This window comes from Ochotona princeps, chromosome 7 (genome assembly GCF_030435755.1).
Source record: "Ochotona princeps isolate mOchPri1 chromosome 7, mOchPri1.hap1, whole genome shotgun sequence".
NCBI lineage: Eukaryota > Metazoa > Chordata > Mammalia > Lagomorpha > Ochotonidae > Ochotona > Ochotona princeps.
Window position 1 is genome coordinate 80767480 of NC_080838.1, and position 19364 is coordinate 80786843.

At 48.7% G+C, this 19364-nt stretch overlaps 1 protein-coding gene across 4 annotated transcripts in view; it reads left to right on the forward strand.

Moving 5' to 3' along the window:
- Window positions 1-6353: 6353 nt before the first annotated feature.
- The window catches only part of AASDH (aminoadipate-semialdehyde dehydrogenase), a 32977-nt gene continuing 19966 nt past the window's right edge, over window positions 6354-19364 (forward strand). For all 4 annotated transcript variants that reach the window (XR_009245862.1, XM_058667267.1, XM_004590907.3 and 1 more), the window contains exons 1-3: window positions 6354-6608; window positions 9722-9842; window positions 16039-16331. Coding sequence is in view for 3 of the 4 variants with exons in the window: in XM_058667267.1 (XP_058523250.1) it covers window positions 6379-6608; window positions 9722-9842; window positions 16039-16331 (644 nt within the window). In the remaining variant the exon portion in view is untranslated. The remainder of the gene's footprint in view (window positions 6609-9721; window positions 9843-16038; window positions 16332-19364) is intronic.

A 19364-nucleotide genomic window follows, 5' to 3' on the forward strand; every position in this document is an offset into this window, starting at 1 on the left:
CTAATTTTCCCTGATTATCATCTTTTTGAATAAAGTGTTTCATCACTTATAAGCATGTATACATAGATTTATCTATATCTATACACACCCATATAGATCACACATACAATTGCAATTAATGATCAGGTAAAAATATACCAGGGACCAAGTATGTTTAAGAATCAAAGAGACATACTTTTTTGAAATTTGAATGCCCATGTCTAAGCATCAACTTATCACTCTTTTCTACTTAGTAAGGATCTAGTGATTTTCTTTCTAAGCTTTTTCTGAGATTTAGATTAAGATGACTTGCCTATCAACCCTGCTTCTTGGTGACTGGAGCCAACCTCTCATCCCTAAATTTTAAGATAGTACGTGATTGTTAGCTTTTTCAAAGCTCCAGCTTTTTTGAAAAAAAAAATTTTTTTTTAACATGCTTCTATTTGTTTCTGTTGCATTGCCACAGTATGATGTATATAGTATTCAGATCCACTTAGAAATGCTGTATTTATTCATGCCTGTAATTGCCCATCTTCATTTGGTCTGTCGCCTGGTGTCCGACAGTGGCTCAGGGGATGTAATGCCAGTTGGTGCAGGCAGAGTGACCCTCATAGCCCTGGGACCATGCCAGGGGGTATGGCCTGTCATCTGTGCTCCCGGTGGCCACGCCAGGGGTGCGGCCATCAACTGTGTGCTCCGCTTTGACCTGCGCCTCACTTGTGACCTGGCCATTCTTATCTGTAATCCCTACAGAAACCAAGACACTCAGGGAAAGTACCACACCACAGTCTCTGATTGACATTCATGTTCTTGGTAGCTTGTTTCATCAAGATGCTTTTATAAAGGGAAATAATACTGTGACAGGTTACGAATTCTACAGATTCTGTAGTATTTCTTCAACATGGACTTCAATTTCACAAATGTCTGACATCTGAGTTAAACTGCAGTTTTTTTTGTAACCAGTATAGTTTCATATGTTGTCTAACTGCTTTAAATTTATATGAAGAATGTAAACTACAAAAGTAAAAAAAACAGTGTTTTCACAGGATTTATTTGTGAATTAAACTAAGCCTACTTTGTGACCTCTTTGTGATACCTTAGTGACAAATATCTGTATAATAAATGTGTTTGATTATATATGGTGACTTCTGGTTAGTCCTTGCTGATAAACAGCTTTGGGGTACAGATGGGGGTCTCATGTGTTTGAGAAGTTGTTGGATGGTGGAAACAATTCCTTTTTAGATATGCAGGAATACTGAATTCTCCGATTTGGGCAAAGTGAAAAAGACAACTGCACAAAGATATCCAAACACTCGTCCTCAGTCATTGAGTTTCCTTCCTGGGAAAACACTTGTGTGGTTTCAGTGCCGAAGCACTAATAACCCCGAAGGGCATAATGGCTGATCTTCTGTATCCGTTTGCTTGGACTGGAGTGCCCAACTGTTGGTTCAAGCCTCCTCAAGATGTCGCTGAGAGGATGTCTTTTTTGATGGCTGGTAAAGCAGCCTGCTGGCACAGTGTGGGTGAGCCTCATGTAGGAGCAGGACAGGTGTCCTAAACAAGCAGTCTCTAAGACTGCTGCGCAGAAACTGCCTGATCTTTCCTCCTGCCAGCCAGTGCATATGGAACTACCATTGCATCCTGGGAAATGTACGTGCGTGCTTCTGCTTTGGACACCTGCACCCTGGACAAGAGCCTGGAACCGCATCTTGGCTCTGCTCCCAATTCTAACTTCCTGCTAGGGTGCAGTCTGCCAGGTTCTCTGCTACCTGTCTTGGAGAGTGGATTGAATTCATGGCTCCTGGTTGTTGGGGAGTGAAGCATCTGAGGAGACAGCTTTTTTTTTTAAGTTTTTTTTGGGGAGGAGAGGGTGGAGCTGGAGGATTTAAATTCCACTAGCCCGCCAACCTGTGAGCCAGTTAAAATTGATCAGTGTTTTTGCAGACAGGAGGACTACTGATTGTTTTTCTCAGAGAACGCTAATCTGTATGCTCGTTCGGATGTCAGCAACCTGATGGTCCTCATCTCGCCATTCACTCACGGACACCTGTTAGCCTACCGAGCCCAAGTGAACACGGCCCAGGTGCTTGTCCCTCTGTCCTGTGCAGTGGGACAGAGCACTGTCAGTCTGCATCATTGTTCCAGCTGTGAACTGTGCTCCAAGAGTACATTATTGCTCTTAACCAGTACACGGGACTCTCTCGAGTGGCCACTGTGGAAAAGCGGGGAGCTGAGGACCTACCTTGTCCCCGCGGGCCACACAGAGCCACTGGGGCTGCTGAGCATCGGCAGAATGTGGAGGACTTGGGGTTCCTGTCTGTAAAAATGATGAATTTTGGATTGACGGGAAAATGGTGTTTCACATAGTCTTCTGTGTTGGTATCCCTGAGGATGACAGTAAAGAACTGTTTCCCCCAAGATTTATTTATTGCTGTAAGGAATTTACACAGAGGAGAGAAAGAGATCTGTCCTGTGGTTCGCTCTCCCCAGATGGCCACAAGGCCTGAGGCTGGGCCAGGTTAAAGCCAGGAGCTTCTTCCAGGTCCCCCAAAGCACTTGGGCCATCCTTCGCCGCCTTCCCACGTGCATTGGCAGAGTTGAGTCAGAAGTGCAGTAGCCAGGCACGAACTGTTACCCCTAAGGCATGCTGTTGTTACAGCTTTTAACACATAATGTCGGCCTGAGAGTAGAAGACTTTGAAGAGTGGTAGACCCTCAGGAATGAAAGCAGAAGGGATAACGGGAATATTCTAGAACAATAGCAAAACTTTGAAAGCACGGATTTGGAAAAGCTAAATACCAAGCAGCAGTGAGCAAAGCTAATCTTGTTTGTTGAAGTGAGTTACATCGCTTACCACCCTCCCACCTCCAGCTTGATGGCAAACATGTAACTTTGTTGTTATTTTTAGATTTATTTATTTTTATTGGAAAGGCAGATAACAGAGAGGAAGATCTTCCATTCAATGTTTCACTCCCCAAGTGACCGCAACGGCCGGTGCTGAGCTGATCCGAAGCCAGGAGCCAGGAACTTCCTCCAGGTCTCTCACACAGGTGCAGGGTTCCAAAGCTTTGGGCTGTCCCTGACTGCTTTCCCAGGCCACAAGCAGGGAGCTGGATGGGAAGCAGGGCCGCTAGGATAGGAACCGGCACCAATATGGGATCCCTGAGCATTCAAGGCGAGGACTTTAACCGCTACACTGTAGTGCTGGGCCCAAGACTTAACTTTGTATTGGAGGACACCCATGTGCTGGTTTGCTCCCCAAATGGTTGCAGTGGAGTGGGCTGGGCCAGACAGAAGCCAGGAACCTGCAATTCCATCTAGGTCTCCTGCATGGGTGGCAGAGACCCAAGCAATTCACTATACCACAACACCTCCCACCACCAGGCAGTTTAAATAGGGAGAATTACAAGAACCTTAAACGTCTGAGACCTGTCATCCACTGCAATTCTGATTTTCAGCAAAACTTACCCCGCCTACTCAGAGCTTCCAACTGGGGTTTTCGTTAGAGCAGAGAATCAGGGATCAACTGACACCTTAGCATGAAAGAGCCCAAAAGCAAAAAGAGAAGATGAGATGTCAAGAGACAGTGCTGGGGGGCCCGGCGCAGTAGCCTGGTGGCTAATGTCCTGCCCTGGACGTGCTGGGATCCCATGCAGGCGCCGGTTCTAATCCTGGCAGCCCTGCTTCCCATCCAGCTCCTTGCTTGTGGCCTGGGAAAGCAGTCAAGGACGGCCCAAAGCCTTGCTACTCTGCACCTGCGTGGGAAACCCGGAAGAAGCTCCTGGCTCCAGGTTTCAGATTGGCTCAGCTCCAGCCGTTGCAGCCACTGAGGGCGTGAACCATCAGACAGAAGATCTTCCTCTCTGTCTCTGTATATCTGCATTTCCAATAAAAATAAATAAAAAAAGAGGTGAGAGACAGAGGTGGGGGGAGAGCAGGAGGAAATTCTTAGGAGAGGTCTCTGCAAAGCAGGGCTCCAAGAGAATGCAGCAGCGCACCTGGGCAGCAGCAGCAGTGGACCTCAGCCAAGCTGGCCTGGGACGGCTTTCACAAGGAAAAAAATGTCGAGATCTCAACGGAGGTACAGCAGGTGCGGACGAAGATGATGGTGTTTGGACGTTGCCTCTCTGGGGATGCACATCCCTGGCAAAGTCCTGCAGCCAGCTGGTGTGGGCAGAAGGCTAACTGGACAAGGAGGGGAAGAGAGGTGAGGCTCTGCCATCAGGGCCACCTCCATATTTGGACAGCTTTCCTCCCCCACAAGTCCTGTGGCCATGGCACAAGTTAGTGGTAGGAATGCTGCTCTGCTTCCCAAGGAAGCTCATCCTGTGCCCCGGCGGAGAGGGCGGGGGGCGGTCAGCCTTCTGGCTGGTCCCTTGCCTTAGCTAACCACTCTAAACGGGCTGCTAGTGAGTACAGCTGCAGCCCCCAGCCCCAGCGGGTGTTTGGCCATGAGCCAACACCACTGGTTACCTCACATAGTTTTTTTTTTTTAATTTTTAAAGATTCTTTTTTATCAGAAAGTCATTTAGCGAGAGGAGAGACCAAAAGATCTTCCATCCTCTAGTTCATTCCTGAAGTGGCTGCGATGGCTGGTGCTGAGCTGATCTGAAGCCAGGAGCCCAGAGCCTCTTCCAGGTCTCCCACACTGGTGCATGGTTCCAAGGCTCGGGCCGTCCTCACTGCTTTCCCAGGCCACAAGCAGGGACATGGATGGCAAGTGGGGCTGCCGGGATTAGAATTAGTGCCCATATGGGATCCTGGCGCGTGCAAGGGAAGGACTCTAGCTACTAGGTTATCATGCAGCCCAGTTTTTAAGGCACCCTGCGGCTGGGCTGCACATACTCCTGACCAAGGGCCACCATAGCCTCCAACTCCCTCCTGTCAGCAGGACAAGTCTTCCAGTGCGGGCTTTCTGGTCGTTTCCTTGGCGTTAACCAATGCTAGGTATGAACTCTCTAGGACTCTGGATTCCCACACAGCGATACCGGTGGGTAAAGAGGATCGGTAATGGGGACATCTCTGGGGTTACTGCTAGTTTTTGTTGTGGTAACAGTTCTGCTCCCACATTAAAAAACGAACAAAAACTCTGTTTCTTCTGACTCTGCACAGAGTAACTTTACAGCACCCCTGATACCTCCCTTGACACCCACAGGGCGCCCATGAAGGCAGCTCGTGGGACTGTCCACTTCAGACACGTTTTATTTTAAGAGATGCTACGGAGGGGCCGGTGCAGTGGCTCAAGAAACTAATCTTCCACCTGCAAGCGCCAGCATCCCACATGGGCGCCGTTCGTCTTTCTACTGTGGCCCGCGACTACCTGAGGAGTCGAGCTCGCCCCAGGCGCGCGCGCTGACGTCACCGCGACCCACGGCGCCGGAGACTTGCGTAAGCGCCGCGCGACTCCTGTGCTGCCTCTAGTTCCAGAAGCGCCCTGGACGCAGTGGGTGCGTCAAGCAGGTGCACGGAGAAGATTAATTCGCTAGGCCTTTTACCCCTTAAAATAGCCGTAGAATTGGGCTCTCTTGAGACCCGTCGGTGGCTACACAGCAGTCTGAAACTGCGTCGTAAATAAGCTGGATCCCGTTCCATGGACAGTATTCCTACTCCGTCTTGCGTTTCCTCCTGCTTTCCCATACGGCTTGGCTTCTAAGAAGGACAGTGTTGTCTGTTGGAGAGAGAGTTAATTTGTAACTCAGTGAATGAGCCCCCGAGCCTCTTGAGAGGCAACTGGGTTGTGGCTTAATTTCTCTGCGTAAGCCCGGGAACCTGCGAGTAGAGAGACCGCCGAGTCGTTGCATGGAGTGGTGAGTGTTGTGGCTGGGATGTGCAGGCAGGCTCCGGGACCCCCAGGGCTGCAGATGCTGGTCCAGAAGGTCCCCTGTGTGCCTAAGGGAAGCTTCCACACTGCGCAGGACAGAAAGAAGCGCTTGCAGAAATGTTGGTCCAAGTGGGCAGTAGGTGAGGAAGCACTGCGCGTGTGCAGTCATCCACGAATGTTCAGGTGGAACGTAGTTTTGCTGTTGTTCTTGTCAAATCTGGACCTCGTTTTCGTCTAAATTTCAGTGCCTATGCAAATTTTAAAAAAACTTCATTTTACATTAGCTGTTTCAAAGTTGCCATGTAGGATATGACAGTTTCATCTTTTTATCTATTTATAGGAATAAAAGAAAGCGATGGTTTAAATTTGGTTGTATTATTTGATGATATAATTCTTTAATGGAGGGGCCAGATGAGAGAGCAGGTTGCGTTTTTACCCGTCTTATGTTTATGGTTTCTGCAGGTTTTCTTAAGGCTCTGCCCTGGCGTTTCAGTTACCTGCCTCAGGGTGGCGTTGCTGTGCCCCGACAGCCGGGTCCTCTGCTGCCCAGGACCCATGCTCCTGGGCAGGGCAGGGAGATGACACTGCATGAGCTGGTCCGCCAGGCTGCTTCCCTGCACTGGGACAGAACAGCCGTATGTTTCGACGCGTGTGACAGCCAGCCCCCTGAGTGCCACACTTACGGTGCCCTCGTGACCACTGCGTCCCGGTTATCACGCTTCCTGCTGCTTCACTGTGACCTTGAAGAAATTCGGCAGATTGGCCTCTACTGCCAACCTGGTATCAACTTACCTTCTTGGATTTTAGGGTAATGATGGATTTGATACAACCTCAAGTTAATTTAGAATTTTTTTTTTTAAAGATTTATTTATTTTATTACAGCCAGATATACACAGAGGAGGAGAGACAGAGAGGAAGAACTTCCGTCTGATGATTCACTCCCCAAGTGACCCCGTTGCAACGGGCCAGTGCGCGCCGATCCGAAGCCCGGACCAGGAACCTCTTCCAGGTCTCCCACGCGGGTGCAGGGTCCCAATGCATTGGGCCGTCCTCAACTGCTTTCCCAGGCCACAAGCAGGAAGCTGGATGGGAAGTGGAGCTGCCGGGGTTAGAACCGGCGCCCATATGGGATCCCGGGGCTTTCAAGGCGAGGACTTTAGCCACTAGGCCACGCTGCCGGGCCCTAGAATTTTTTAATTCATAGAACATACAGGGGGATGCCATTTTGTTTACTTTTAGATTTTTCCGCATTGCTTGGTTAATTTTAGAGAGGCCTAAAGGAGTTAACATCGCTTCTAGTGTGATTTTTTAAAATGAAGATTTACTTATTTATTTACTTATTTCTTAAAGAGTTTATTTTTTTATTGGAGAGGCAGATTTTATTTTTTTATTGGAGAAGCAGATTTCTAAAACCCTTCTGTTCTTTCACCTAACTACAAATTATTATCCATGTTTTCCTCTAAGAGGCAAAAAAAACCCCATTTAATTTGGAGGTACTTACATATTCTAGCAGTGAAAATTTCTAGTTTCTCGCAAATAACTGATTCAAATGATTTAAAATTACACTAGAGGGGCCAGTCACCGTGTTACAACACGTCACTCCTCTGCTTGTGGGGCCAGCATCCCAAATGGGCACTGGTTTTGCATACTGGCTGCTCCACTTCTGATCCAGCTCCCTGCTTATGGCTTGGGAAAGCAACAGAGGATGGCCCAAGACCTCTGGCTCCTGCTTCCACGTGGGAGATCCTGAAGATGCTGGCTCCTGGCTCCTGACTAACCTAGCTCGAAACATCTCACCATGTGGGGAGTGAACCAGTGGGCAGAAGATTTCTCTCTCTCCCTCCATCTCAGTCTCTAGAATTCTTTCAGTTTTAGAAATAGCATGACTCTTTCTCCCAGGAGTGAACCTTGAGCAGCTTGTGTATTCAGTAGAGGAATCAGTGGGAGTATTGGCTGTTGATCCATAAAGATGTCAGTAGGAGCCCGTTGGGCGATGCTCATTCAAGCAGGTATCTATAAAATGTTCCGGTCACTGGCGTGGTGATTTCTGTCGTACAGCAAGTAAAAGCTGTCCAAGAATTCGGCTTTCATCCCGGACGCTGTGTCATAGCAGCTTAGTCACATTAGGTAAAAAAAAAAATCTGTAACTTAGTTTTAGTCAATCATTTTCAAAAGCTTATTGAGAATTTACTTCATTCTAAGATGCAATATTCTTCAGATGCAAGTATACTTCAGAGTACCTTATACTTAAAAGGACTAAGTAATTTCTTATATATTCAAATATTGCTAATCCTGATGAATCCTAAAGCTGCTCTCCAGCCCTCCACAGGCTGTTCTCTTGTGGGGTGAGATCCGTCTTATGTGCAAGTTTGCATCATCTGTGTACTAATGATGCATACAAATGAAAAAGTTTTTTGTTGCCGTACAGATGAAAAAGTTAGATTCTGGCATGTAAAATGGCCTGCTGATCAAGTATATTACATTGTAATATGTAGCTTTTTATACAGATTAATTTATTTGAGAGACAGAGAAAAGTCTGCCATGTGCTGGTGCACTCACTAAATGGCTGCAACCACTGGGTTTGTATCCGGCTGAAGGCAGGAGCTTTCCTAGGTCTCCTTTGTAGGTGCAGGGGCCCTCCTCCGGGTGTGTTAGCTGGATCAGAAGTGGAGCAGCCAGGGTTCACATAGAGCTTGGGCCCTCCTCCGGGTGTGCTAGCAGGGAGCTGGATCAGAAGTGGAGCAGCCAGGGTTCACATAGAGCTTGGGCCCTCCTCTGGGTGTGCTAGCAGGGTGCTGGATCAGAAGTGGAGCAGCCAGCGTTCACATAGAGCTTGGGCCCTCCTCCGGGTGTGCTAGCGGGGAGCTGGATCAGAAGTGGAGCAGCCAGGGTTCACATAGAGCTTGGGCCCTCCTCCGGGTGTGCTAGCGGGGAGCTGGATCAGAAGTGGAGCAGCCAGGGTTCACATAGAGCTTGGGCCCTCCTCCGGGTGTGCTAGCAGGGTGCTGGATCAGAAGTGGAGCAGCCAGGGTTCACATAGAGCTTGGGCCCTCCTCCGGGTGTGCTAGCAGGGTGCTGGGTCAGAAGTGGAGCAGCCAGCGTTCACATAGAGCTTGGGCCCTCCTCCGGGTGTGCTAGCGGGGTGCTGGATCAGAAGTGGAGCAGCCAGGATTCACATAGAGCTTGGGCCCTCCTCCGGGTGTGCTAGCGGGGAGCTGGATCAGAAGTGGAGCAGCCAGGATTCACATAGAGCTTGGGCCCTCCTCCGGGTGTGCTAGCGGGGAGCTGGATCAGAAGTGGAGCAGCCAGGATTCACATAGAGCTTGGGCCCTCCTCCGGGTGTGCTAGCGGGGAGCTGGATCAGAAGTGGAGCAGCCAGGGTTCACATAGAGCTTGGGCCCTCCTCCGGGTGTGCTAGCGGGGAGCTGGATCAGAAGTGGAGCAGCCAGGATTCACATAGAGCTTGGGCCCTCCTCCGGGTGTGCTAGCGGGGAGCTGGATCAGAAGTGGTGTAGCCACGATGCAAACCAGCACCCATATGGGATGACAGCACTGCAGACAATGGCTTTGTTTGCTCTGCCAAAATGCTGGCTCCCAATACATTAGTTTTTAAAAATGTTTAAGACAGAATTTGTGCCCTCCAGATGTTCATGAAGAGAAATCAAATTGTATTTACAACCAAAGACATGTCTGTTCAATTTCTGATAAATATTTGTGTGCAGAGAGAAATAGAAGTACTTAAAGAAGGGTTACAGTCATTAGCCCACCCAGCTTCCTACAGACCGTCCCTCCCTCATTGGAGGCCCACATGGGCATGCATCCCTTTCAACTCTGTAAACAATGCTAAAAAGAAAATTAAGAAATTGAAAAAAAATCCCCATCAACCGACCTTGCATGCTGACCGTGCACTTGTTTCTTTAGAATTCTCCAGGCTCCTGCTGCTTATGTTCCGATTGACCCAGACTCTCCTCCATCATTATCAGCCTACTTTATAGGAAAATGTGGTCTGAAGTATATCCTGGTGGAAAAAAAGCAAGTCAGTGTAAGTCAGGGTGGGGTGTGTGTGTGTGTGTCGGGGTGTTCATCTGTGTGTGTGTGTTTTTGTTTCGTCTTTCCATTGAGGAATTCTTTCTCCCTTGTGTTGATTTTAAGTTTGTCAGCTCTCACATGGTTTCTCAGTTTCAGCACTATTGAAATTTTGTGTTTGAGTAATTTGTAGAGTCTCATGTACATTTTATTATTATTTATAAATAAGATTTATTTATGTTTATTGCAAAGTCAAATATATATATATAGAGAGGAGGAGAGACAGAGAGGAAGATCTTCCATCCGTTGATTCATTCCCCAAGTGGCCTCAACATCCGGAGCTGAGCCGATATGAAGCCAGGAGCCTGGAGCCTTTTCTGGGTCTCCCACATGGGTACAGGGTGCCAAGGCTTTGGGCCGTCCTCAACTGCTTTCCTAGGCCACAAGCAGAGAGCTGGATGGGAAGTGGGGCAGCCGGGATTAGAACTGGCGCCCGTATGGGATCCCAGCACATGCAAGGTGAGGACTTTAGCCACTGAACCGCGCTGGGACCCAAATCTGTACATTTTATTCTGTAAAGATTTTATTGACTTGATAGAATAACAGATGCCCCCTTCCTCCCTTTTTCCTCACTGCTCTGTCACCACCCCGTCCTGTTCCTGCCCCGTTAGAATAAACCTCCTAAAATAAATAAATAAATAAATAAGAGATGCTTCATCTGCCGATTCACAGTGGCTGGCACTGGACCAGGTCTAAGTCAGGCCCCACAACTTCATGTAGGTGTTCCACGTGGATAGTAAGGGCCATGGACATTGAGCCATGTTCCACTGCTTTCCCAGGCACATTAATATTAATGTGGATAGGAAGTGGAATCATCAGGACTCGAGCCAGCCCTTTGATATGGAATGCTGGCACAGCAAGTGGCAGTCTTAATCTGCTGTACTCTTTCCTGTGTGTTACAGAATATTCTGTGGTATTCTTGGCCTCCATTCATTAGCATCACCCAGTTGTGGCAATGAAAATGCTCCGGACATTACCAGACGTCCCCAGAGGCCCCTTCACTTTGCGCGTCCGTTAGGAGCCAGCTCTTCACAGCATGAACCTAACCGCTAGCCTTAGGCTGTGTTGTGTCTCTGTGTTGTTTTTTTGTTTTGTTTTAATTTTTATTTTATTAAAGATTTATTTATTTGTTTTATTGCGAAGTCAGATATATATAGAGAGGAGGAGAGACAAAGAGAAATATCTTCTGTCCGATGATTTACTTCCCAAGTGACTACAATGGCTGGTGCTGTGCCGATCCGAAGCCAGGAGCCAGGAACTCTTTGGGATCTCCTATGCGGGTACAGGATCCCAAGGCTTTGGGCCGTCCTCGACTGCTTTCCAAGGCCACGAGCAGAGAGCTGGATGGGAAGTGGAGCTGCTGGGATAGGAACCGGCACCCATATGGGATCCCGGTGCATTCAAGGCGAGGACTTTAGCCACAATGCCATAGCGCAGGGCCCTAATTTTTATTTTTGATGATGATTACATGGTTGACCAGGGTAGGAAGGATTGAGAGTTAGGGAAAAGTGGATGAAATCATTATTTCCAATTTCTCTATTTCTTCTTGTCTCTGGGGGAAGAGAAGAGTTAAAATGGGAAGCCACACGCAGCCTCCCAAATGTCCCGGTATCCAGGGATGGGGAACTGCCACCCAATATCAAGTCAGGGTCCTGCTGTAATGCATGTTCTTAGCATCCCCAGTATGAGCTGTCTGGTGTTGTGACCTGAGCTGGCCACTCCCACGCCCTGTCCTGGTTCTCAGATCTGCCAGTGGATGTTGTGAACTGGCCAAGCCTGGTCTGTCCCCAGACCTGACCCACATGTATGCCTACGCGTACTGTAACTTGGCATGGTCAGGGCTGCTTCTTGACTTGGTCCTTATGCTTGCCTGCATGGACTGCATCCCTACAAAAGAGTTTCCCAGGCTGCTCTGTCGGGTCTCCTCCCAATGGCAGATCCTGTGCAAACCAGTGGGTCCTTGGCCTAGGTGAGTTTTGTCCACCTCTTGTCCTGCCAGGAACAGTGGTCTTGCTCAGCTGCCCCACACCATTCTGGTTCTTACTGTTTGGTGTTGCAGTCTAGCCACACCTGGTCTGTGCCCAGACACAGCTTTCACATGGTTCAGCAGGAGTCAAGACCTAGCCCCAACTGTTCTACACCCACCCTGGTACTCGTGAGTACCAGTGGGTGCTGGATGTAACCCAGTTTGTCGCTCCCCAGTTCCAGTCCACACCTGCGCCGAGGGAGGCTGTAGCCATGGCCAGCCCTGCCTGCTGCCTGCAGACTGGCGCTCGTGCTCACCAGTGGGATTCCAGTGCAGCTGGGGTGTCCCCTTAGCTCCCCAGCCAGGCCTGCTCCCATTCACGGTTTTTTAGGCATGCCAATGGAGATTGCAGTTCCACAGGGGTGAGCCCACTTATCCCCCACAGATTCTGCCACAAGACCTGATTCTCTCATGTGCTAGTTATTATCTTGGCCCATCCTACCTTCATCCTTCCCCTGATCCAACTCTCACTGGTGGGTACTGTGATCTTGCCCTGTCTGGTGGCCCTGCCTTGGCTTTAGTGTGTGTCAGTGAGTGGTGCTCGGTGATGGCTGGTGCTGACCACCCCAGCTCAGGTCTCCCGTGTGTGCTGGTGCTTCAAACTGACCGTTAAAGGTCTTCCTGTTCCCCCCTCCAGTGGCTCGGGCTCAGCACCTCGCTTACCTGAAAGTACAGTGGCCTTGTCCACTGATGTCCCACAGCGTCATTCCTCTCCTGGACATGAACACTGGGGTTCCTGCTCAGCCTCAGTTGTCCCATAGCCCATACCCCATGTAAGTCTCCATGCTTAATCCCTGCCCCTGCCAGCTGGACGTGGGCGGAAGGACCCCAGCAGGCGCCTGAGCTGCCCGCAGCTCAGGCCGAGCACGCAGGATCAAGGTTACTTGAGGCAGGGCCAGGCTGGAGTCACCCCTGCTTCCGCCAGCTGGACGTGGGCAGAAGGACCCCAGCAGGCCCCGGAAGCTGCCCGTCACTCCAGACGATGCACGCAGGATCAAGGTTACTCTAGGCAGGCCCAGGCCGGAGCCCCCGCTGCCGCCACCAGCTGGGCAGGGGGCCTTGTGTGTTGGTTTGAATTCCCCTTTTTTCTCCAAAGTTTTGCCTATTCTGAAAAGTTTTATAACACTTGGAGCTAATTATCTGTATTTATTTGGAGAAACACACAGAGATTTACCTGTGGTCCACTGGCTCGTTTTGCAAATGCCTGCAGCAGCCAGGGCTGAGCGAGGCTGGAGCTGGGAACACAGCATTTAATCTCTTGCTCGGAGGTCCCGGGTCCCCAGACCGGGCTTTCCAGGTGCATATAGGCAGGAAGCTGGAATGGAACCAGCAGAGGGACTGTGACCCAGGTACCCCGACACCAGGTATGGATGTCCCAAGTGGTGTGTTAACTTCCATAGATTCTTGCCACTATTTGAAACTTCTGTGTTTGTAAATTTATGGCATTTACAGTGTTCAACAGAACTGAAGGTTATAACCAAACTTACATTTGTTTTTGAAAGACAGCATGTTTAATTGAAGGGCTCACTCCACAGATGGCCACAACAGCTGGGGCTAGCCCATGGGAGTCACAGCCAGGAGCTTCATGCAGCAGGAGCTTACCTGCTTGGGTCGTCATCTGTAGCATTCCCAAGAGCATCAGCAGGGAGCTAGATGGGAAGTGGAACCACCAAGACTTGAACTGGTGTTCAGAGGGGGTGTCAGCCTTATGGGGGGTGGGGGCGCCTAACCTGAAATTCTGCCATGTTTATCTCCAAACTTACAATTGAAAAAGATTGGCATATAGACAGGAGTTTTTTTCCCCCTAGTTCACGTTAGTCTTTTACTGGATTTGGAAAACTAAACTTTTTTTTTTTTTGCTGTCTGCAGAACTCAGTTTACTTTTAATGTCTTTTTTTTTTTCTTTTTATTGATTATATTCCATTATGTGACACAGTTTTATAGGCACTGGGATTCCCCCACTCCCTCCCCAACCACCCCCCCATGGTGGATTCCTCCACCTTGTTGCATTTCCACAGTTCAAATTCAGTTGAGATTCTTTCACTGGAAGCTTACCAAGCATAAAGTCCAGCATCTTATTGTCCAGATAAGGTCAACGATTTCTTGGGGAGACCATCTCTGGTCTGAAGGTAGAGCCGGCAGAGTATCATTCTGATCAATTCAAAGCCCCGACATCACATCAGTAGCAATTTATAACGTTGTGGAATTAGTTGACATGGTATTGAGTAAGCAATATGTTAAAAGAGAAAAAAAAAAAAAGAATGCCAAGTTCTGAACCACATCCTGTGACTTCTACATTGACATTTCAGTTATTAGTTTATATACAACCGGGTTCTATACACCTTAAAATGGCTATAGATTACTATTCAGCTGTCTCATGTCTATTTTCATTTTTGTATTTAGCAGTGGAAAACTAAACTTATTTTAAATTTTTTAAAAGACTGGCAATCAAAGAAATAGCCAGAACACACTGCTTTCTGATCAAGGATTGGTACTAGATACAGGTTCAGCAAACTATGACTCAGGTTTTACTATTTCTTGTTTATTAAACATTGTTTTGGGGCCAGCATCGAGGTATAATGGGTTAAAACACAGCCTGCAGTCCTGGCATCCCATATGGGCACCAGTTCTAATCCCAACTGCTCTAGTTCCAATCCAGCTCCCTGATGATGGCCTGGGGAAAAGGTGGAAGGTGGCCTAAGTGCTTGGGTTCTTGATCACGGTCTAGAAGACCTGGAAGAAGCTGCTGTTTTTGGCCATCTGGGGAGTGAGCCAACAGATAGAAGATCTTTCTCCCACTCCCTCCTCTGCCCCCAGCTGTTGTAGCCAAGGCCAGAGGCCAGGAACTCTCATCTGGTTCACCCACATGGGTGGTTTCTTAGATGCATTAGCAAGGCGCTGAGTTGAAAACAGCCCTCACGTGAGATGTCAGCTTCCCAGGTGGTGGCTTAGGCCTTAGGCCCTCGGTCCCTCCCTTCATTGTTGATTTCTTTAGTATGAAGACTTAAGTAGTTTGTGAAGCTGTTGCCTTAACTTAAAACGTTGTATTCAGAGGACCCTCACTTTCACCATGTCCAAATGGAATGCATACCCCTGTACTCACCCATCCCTGCCACGTTTTCTTGCGCCGTGCGTGACCCCCTGCCACGTCTCACATGTAGACCCCTTTGGCCGTCATGATTCCACTGGACCAGTACAGGTCAGACAGCAGATCGGAATTGTTGCGAACAGTTCCTTCAGTGTCTCTGAGCAGAGTTTTGCTTGCTGTTCTGTCCTAGAGGGAGAAGAATCTGTAACAAGCTGTGCTGCCTTCTGTTGAATCCCACCACTTGTCGTCCAGGCCTGTGCGCCGGGCCCTAAGGCTCTGCCAGTGGTCCTGGCAGATGTCCCGCCTCGCCCCCAGGTCCGCACCTTACTGAAGTGGCTGGCTTGGCCGCCGCAGAGACTCCCTTAGGTCCCGTGGGCCGTCTGCCTGAAGTGCCTGAGTTCCCTTGGAGAAAAGCTGTGACACTGTAAGTGACCCCCAAGTCAGCCTGGCCTCCTTCATTGTCACACTTGCCATGTCGCGTTGCAGCTGCATGTTGTTGTTTCTTTTACCGTGAATCTGAAAGCAGGGATGGCACCTTACTCTAAGATTTTCACCTTTTTTTTAAAAAAGATTTATTTTTATTGGAAAGGCAGATTTTATAGAGAGGAGAGAGAGAAAGATCTTCCTTCTACTGGTTCACTCCCCAAGTGGCTGAAATGTCCAGGCTGAGCTAATCCAAAGCCAGGAGCCTCTTCCAGGTCTCTCACGTGGGTGCAGGGTCCCAAGGTTTTGCACTGTCCTCGACTGCTTTTCCAGGCCATGAGCAGAAAGCTGGCTGGGAAGTGAGTCGACTGGAAGGGATACAAACCAGCACCAATATGGGATTCTGGCACGTGCAAAGCTAGGATTTTAGCCACTAGGCTACTACACTGGACCCCAGTTTTTCACTGCTTTTAAAGCCTTGAGTACATAGCAAGTATCTCCTTCTCCCCAGGCTCCCCAAAGCTTGGTTGAACAAATCAACAGGTATTTTATGACTTCAATCTAAAGATGTCCCTTAACATACTAATGCTGTGACCTTTGTCCCCTGTGTAACAGAAATTCAGGGCATGCCATGAAGCATTACTGAACCAGGACACATTGGCCGTGGAACATGATGACCTCGTGCTCTTTAGCCTTCGTGGGGAAGATGTGGCGGCGGACTTGATGCCGACTGACGCAGAAGAGAAACGCGGGAGAGGAAGCAGCAAGGAGGACAGGGCGGCGGAGCACCTGGACGCGAGGCAGAAGCATTGCTTGGCCTACGTCCTGCACACGTCAGGGACCACGGGGACACCCAGGCTCGTCAGAGTGCCGCACGCATGTGTACTGCCCAACATCCAGCACTTCCGGTAGGTTCGGCCCTCTCCCTGCTACGCTCTCACTGCTTGTGTTTTCAGGGGAGAAAAAGGTTTTTATTTCTATTTATTTATTTTTAATAAGATTTATTTATTTTTATTGCAAAGTCAGATATACAGAGAGGAGGAGAGACAGAGAGGAAGATCTTCTGTCCGATGATTCACTCCCCAAGTGAGCTCAACGACTGGTACTGCGCTGATCTGAAGCCAGGAGCTTGTTCTAGGTCTCCCACGTGGGTGCAGGGTTCCAAGGCATTGGGCTGTCCTCGACTGCTTTCCCAGGCCACAAGCAGGGAGCTGCATGGGAAGTGGAGCTGCTGGGATTAGAACCGGTGCCCATATGGGATCCCAGCACATTCAAGGCGAGAACTTTAGCTGCTAGGCCACAGCGCCGGTCCGAGAAAAGGGCTTTTAAAGGACTTGTTCTTTGTGTGCAGCAATTGTTTCTGATTGGGTCTCTTGTTTCTTCTGTGTTCCTGCGAACAAGGTCTTTATCTGGTTAATCCAGGTCAGGGCCAGGCAACCAGCAAGCACAAGGGGTGAGTGGAGCCTGTACATGTTACTGATTAACGGGAAGCGAGGAAGGGTCTCCCAGGCCGAATAGAGAGTCAGTGTGCGCAGGGCGGGACGCTGGAGTGCCAAGTTGAAGTTTGGACTTAATTTAGTGGGTGATAAAGAACCATTAAAAGCTTTGAATTTTATTAATTATTCCTCTAGTCATAGTTGGAAGCTTGGCTTGCTGATGTAGTCAAAACATGAGAAATCTGTAAAGTTGTGATGTTCATTTTTTAAAAACAAAATTATTTTTATTCGAAAGGCAGATTTATAGAGAGAAGGAGAGACAGAGAGATCTTCCATCCAGTGGTTCATTTCCCAAATGGCTGCAATGGTCGGACTGGGCTGGGCTACAACTAGGAGCCTGGAGCTTCTTCTAGGTTTCCCACACGGATGCAGCATCCAAAAACTTGGGCCATCTTGCATTCCTCCCCCAGGTGTGTTAGCATGGAGCTGGGTGGCAGTGGAGCATTCAGGACTTGAACTGGCCCCCAGATAGCATCTGGCAGTGCATGTGGAAGCTGAACTTACTGCACCACCTCACTGTCCCCAATTTTCAATTTCTGAAAAGTGAAATAGAAGAGGAACTGCCAGATGGATGTAGTCTTAGGGAATCAGAGTATGAAACAAATAATAGTAGAAACATATGAGATACATGTGTGATTTTATTTTGTTGTGATTTCTGTATAATTCTGAGTTTCCAAGCGGACTCTTGCCTTTGGTGTAAGGGCTGACGGTACTGCCTGGGGAGCGCTGCTCACTGCAGTGGGCTCCTTGAAATCCCAGCTCTGGCCTTTCAGCCCGTTTGCCACCAGTGCACATGTTGGGAATCAGTGGGCCGTGCACAGAGAAGCGGTAAGGCCCTGCCATGTATGCAGGAGCCCTGGGTGCGTTCCAAGACCAAGCGTCAGCCTGATGCAGCAGCCCAGAGGACTGGACATTCATTGGCAGAATGAATAAGCTGATGCCATTCAAACAAAATAAAAATTTTTAATAGAATAAAATATAATTTTGGTCCAGCATATTTAATGTATTTTAGTCTAACAGCAAAATTAGTGGCATTTTACTTTTTCCTTGGTTGCTGGCATCTCAGGCAGCAGCTTTATTCACTATGCTACAATACTGCTCCTTCCTTCAGTCTGACATTTAAGTGGTACAAGTATTTATGGGGTTTTGATGTTTTGATGCATGCACGCATACATTATGAGATGCTGAACTCAGGGTGAATATAACCGTCTCTGTTTTTGGTGCAAATATTGAAAATCTTACCTTCTGGTAGTTTGTTTTTTGTTTCTTTTTTAAAGCATATACCATCCATTATTCTCTGCAGTTACCCACTGTACATGGAACACAGGAACTTTCTTCTGTGTGTAGCTTAGTACTCCTTGGTCAGTGCCCCGCCCACTCTCCTCAGCTCCCCCGCCCACTCTCCTCAGCTCCCCGCCCACTCTCCTCAGCTCCCCCGCCCACTCTCAGCTCCCCGCCCACTCTCAGCTCCCCGCCCACTCTCCTCAGCTCCCCCGCCCACTCTCCTCAGCTCCCCGCCCACTCTCAGCTCCCCGCCCACTCTCTTCAGACTCTGCTACCTGCTGTTTTGCTGTTGTCTTCTGCAGTGTCAGTTGAAGTAGTGATGTGCGGTGGTTGTCTTTCTCTGCCTGACTCGTAGCACCTAACATCATGGCTCCCACGTTGTCCAAAATGAAAGCGTTCGTTCATTCCAGTGGTGGAACAGTGCTGTGCAAATGCACCGTTTTTCTCTGTCATTTCAGCACTGATGGATGCCTTGTTGTCTGCATCTCTTGGCTGTTGTAAATAGTGTAGGTGTCTCTCTGATGGGTTGATTTCATTTCCTTTGGAAACGTACCCAGCAACAAGATTCCTGAATCAGGGCTCGGCAGTGTGGCCTAGTGGCTAAGGTCCTCGCCTTGATCCCATATGGCCGCTGGTTCTAATCCCGGCAGCTCCACTTCCTCTCTGTCTCTCCTCCTCAGTATATCTGACTTTGTAATAAAAAAAAATAAAATAAATCTTTAAAAAAAAAAAAAAAGATTCCTGAATCATACAGCAATCCCACTTCAAAATCTTATTTTTTTAAAAGACGTATTTATTTTTATTGGAAAGGCAAATTTACAAAGAGAATGAGAAACAGAGAAGTATCTTCCCTCTGCTGGTTCTCTCCCCCAGTAAACCAGAGCTGAGCTGATCAGAAGCCAGGAGCCAGAAGCTTCTCTGGGTCTCCCACACTGGTGCAGGGCCCCAAGACTTTGGACCATCCTCTACTGTTTTTCCAGATGCATTAGCTGGATGGGAAGTGGACAGCTGGGACACGAACCAGCGCCTGCCCATATGGGATCCTGGCGCATGCGAGGAGGACTTTAGCCACTTGGCTAGCACACTGGGCCTGGGCATTGGGTTTTACTGTCGTAGAACTCCTAATGGGTCCAGACTTAATGTCCTGTCCCTAGTGCTGGA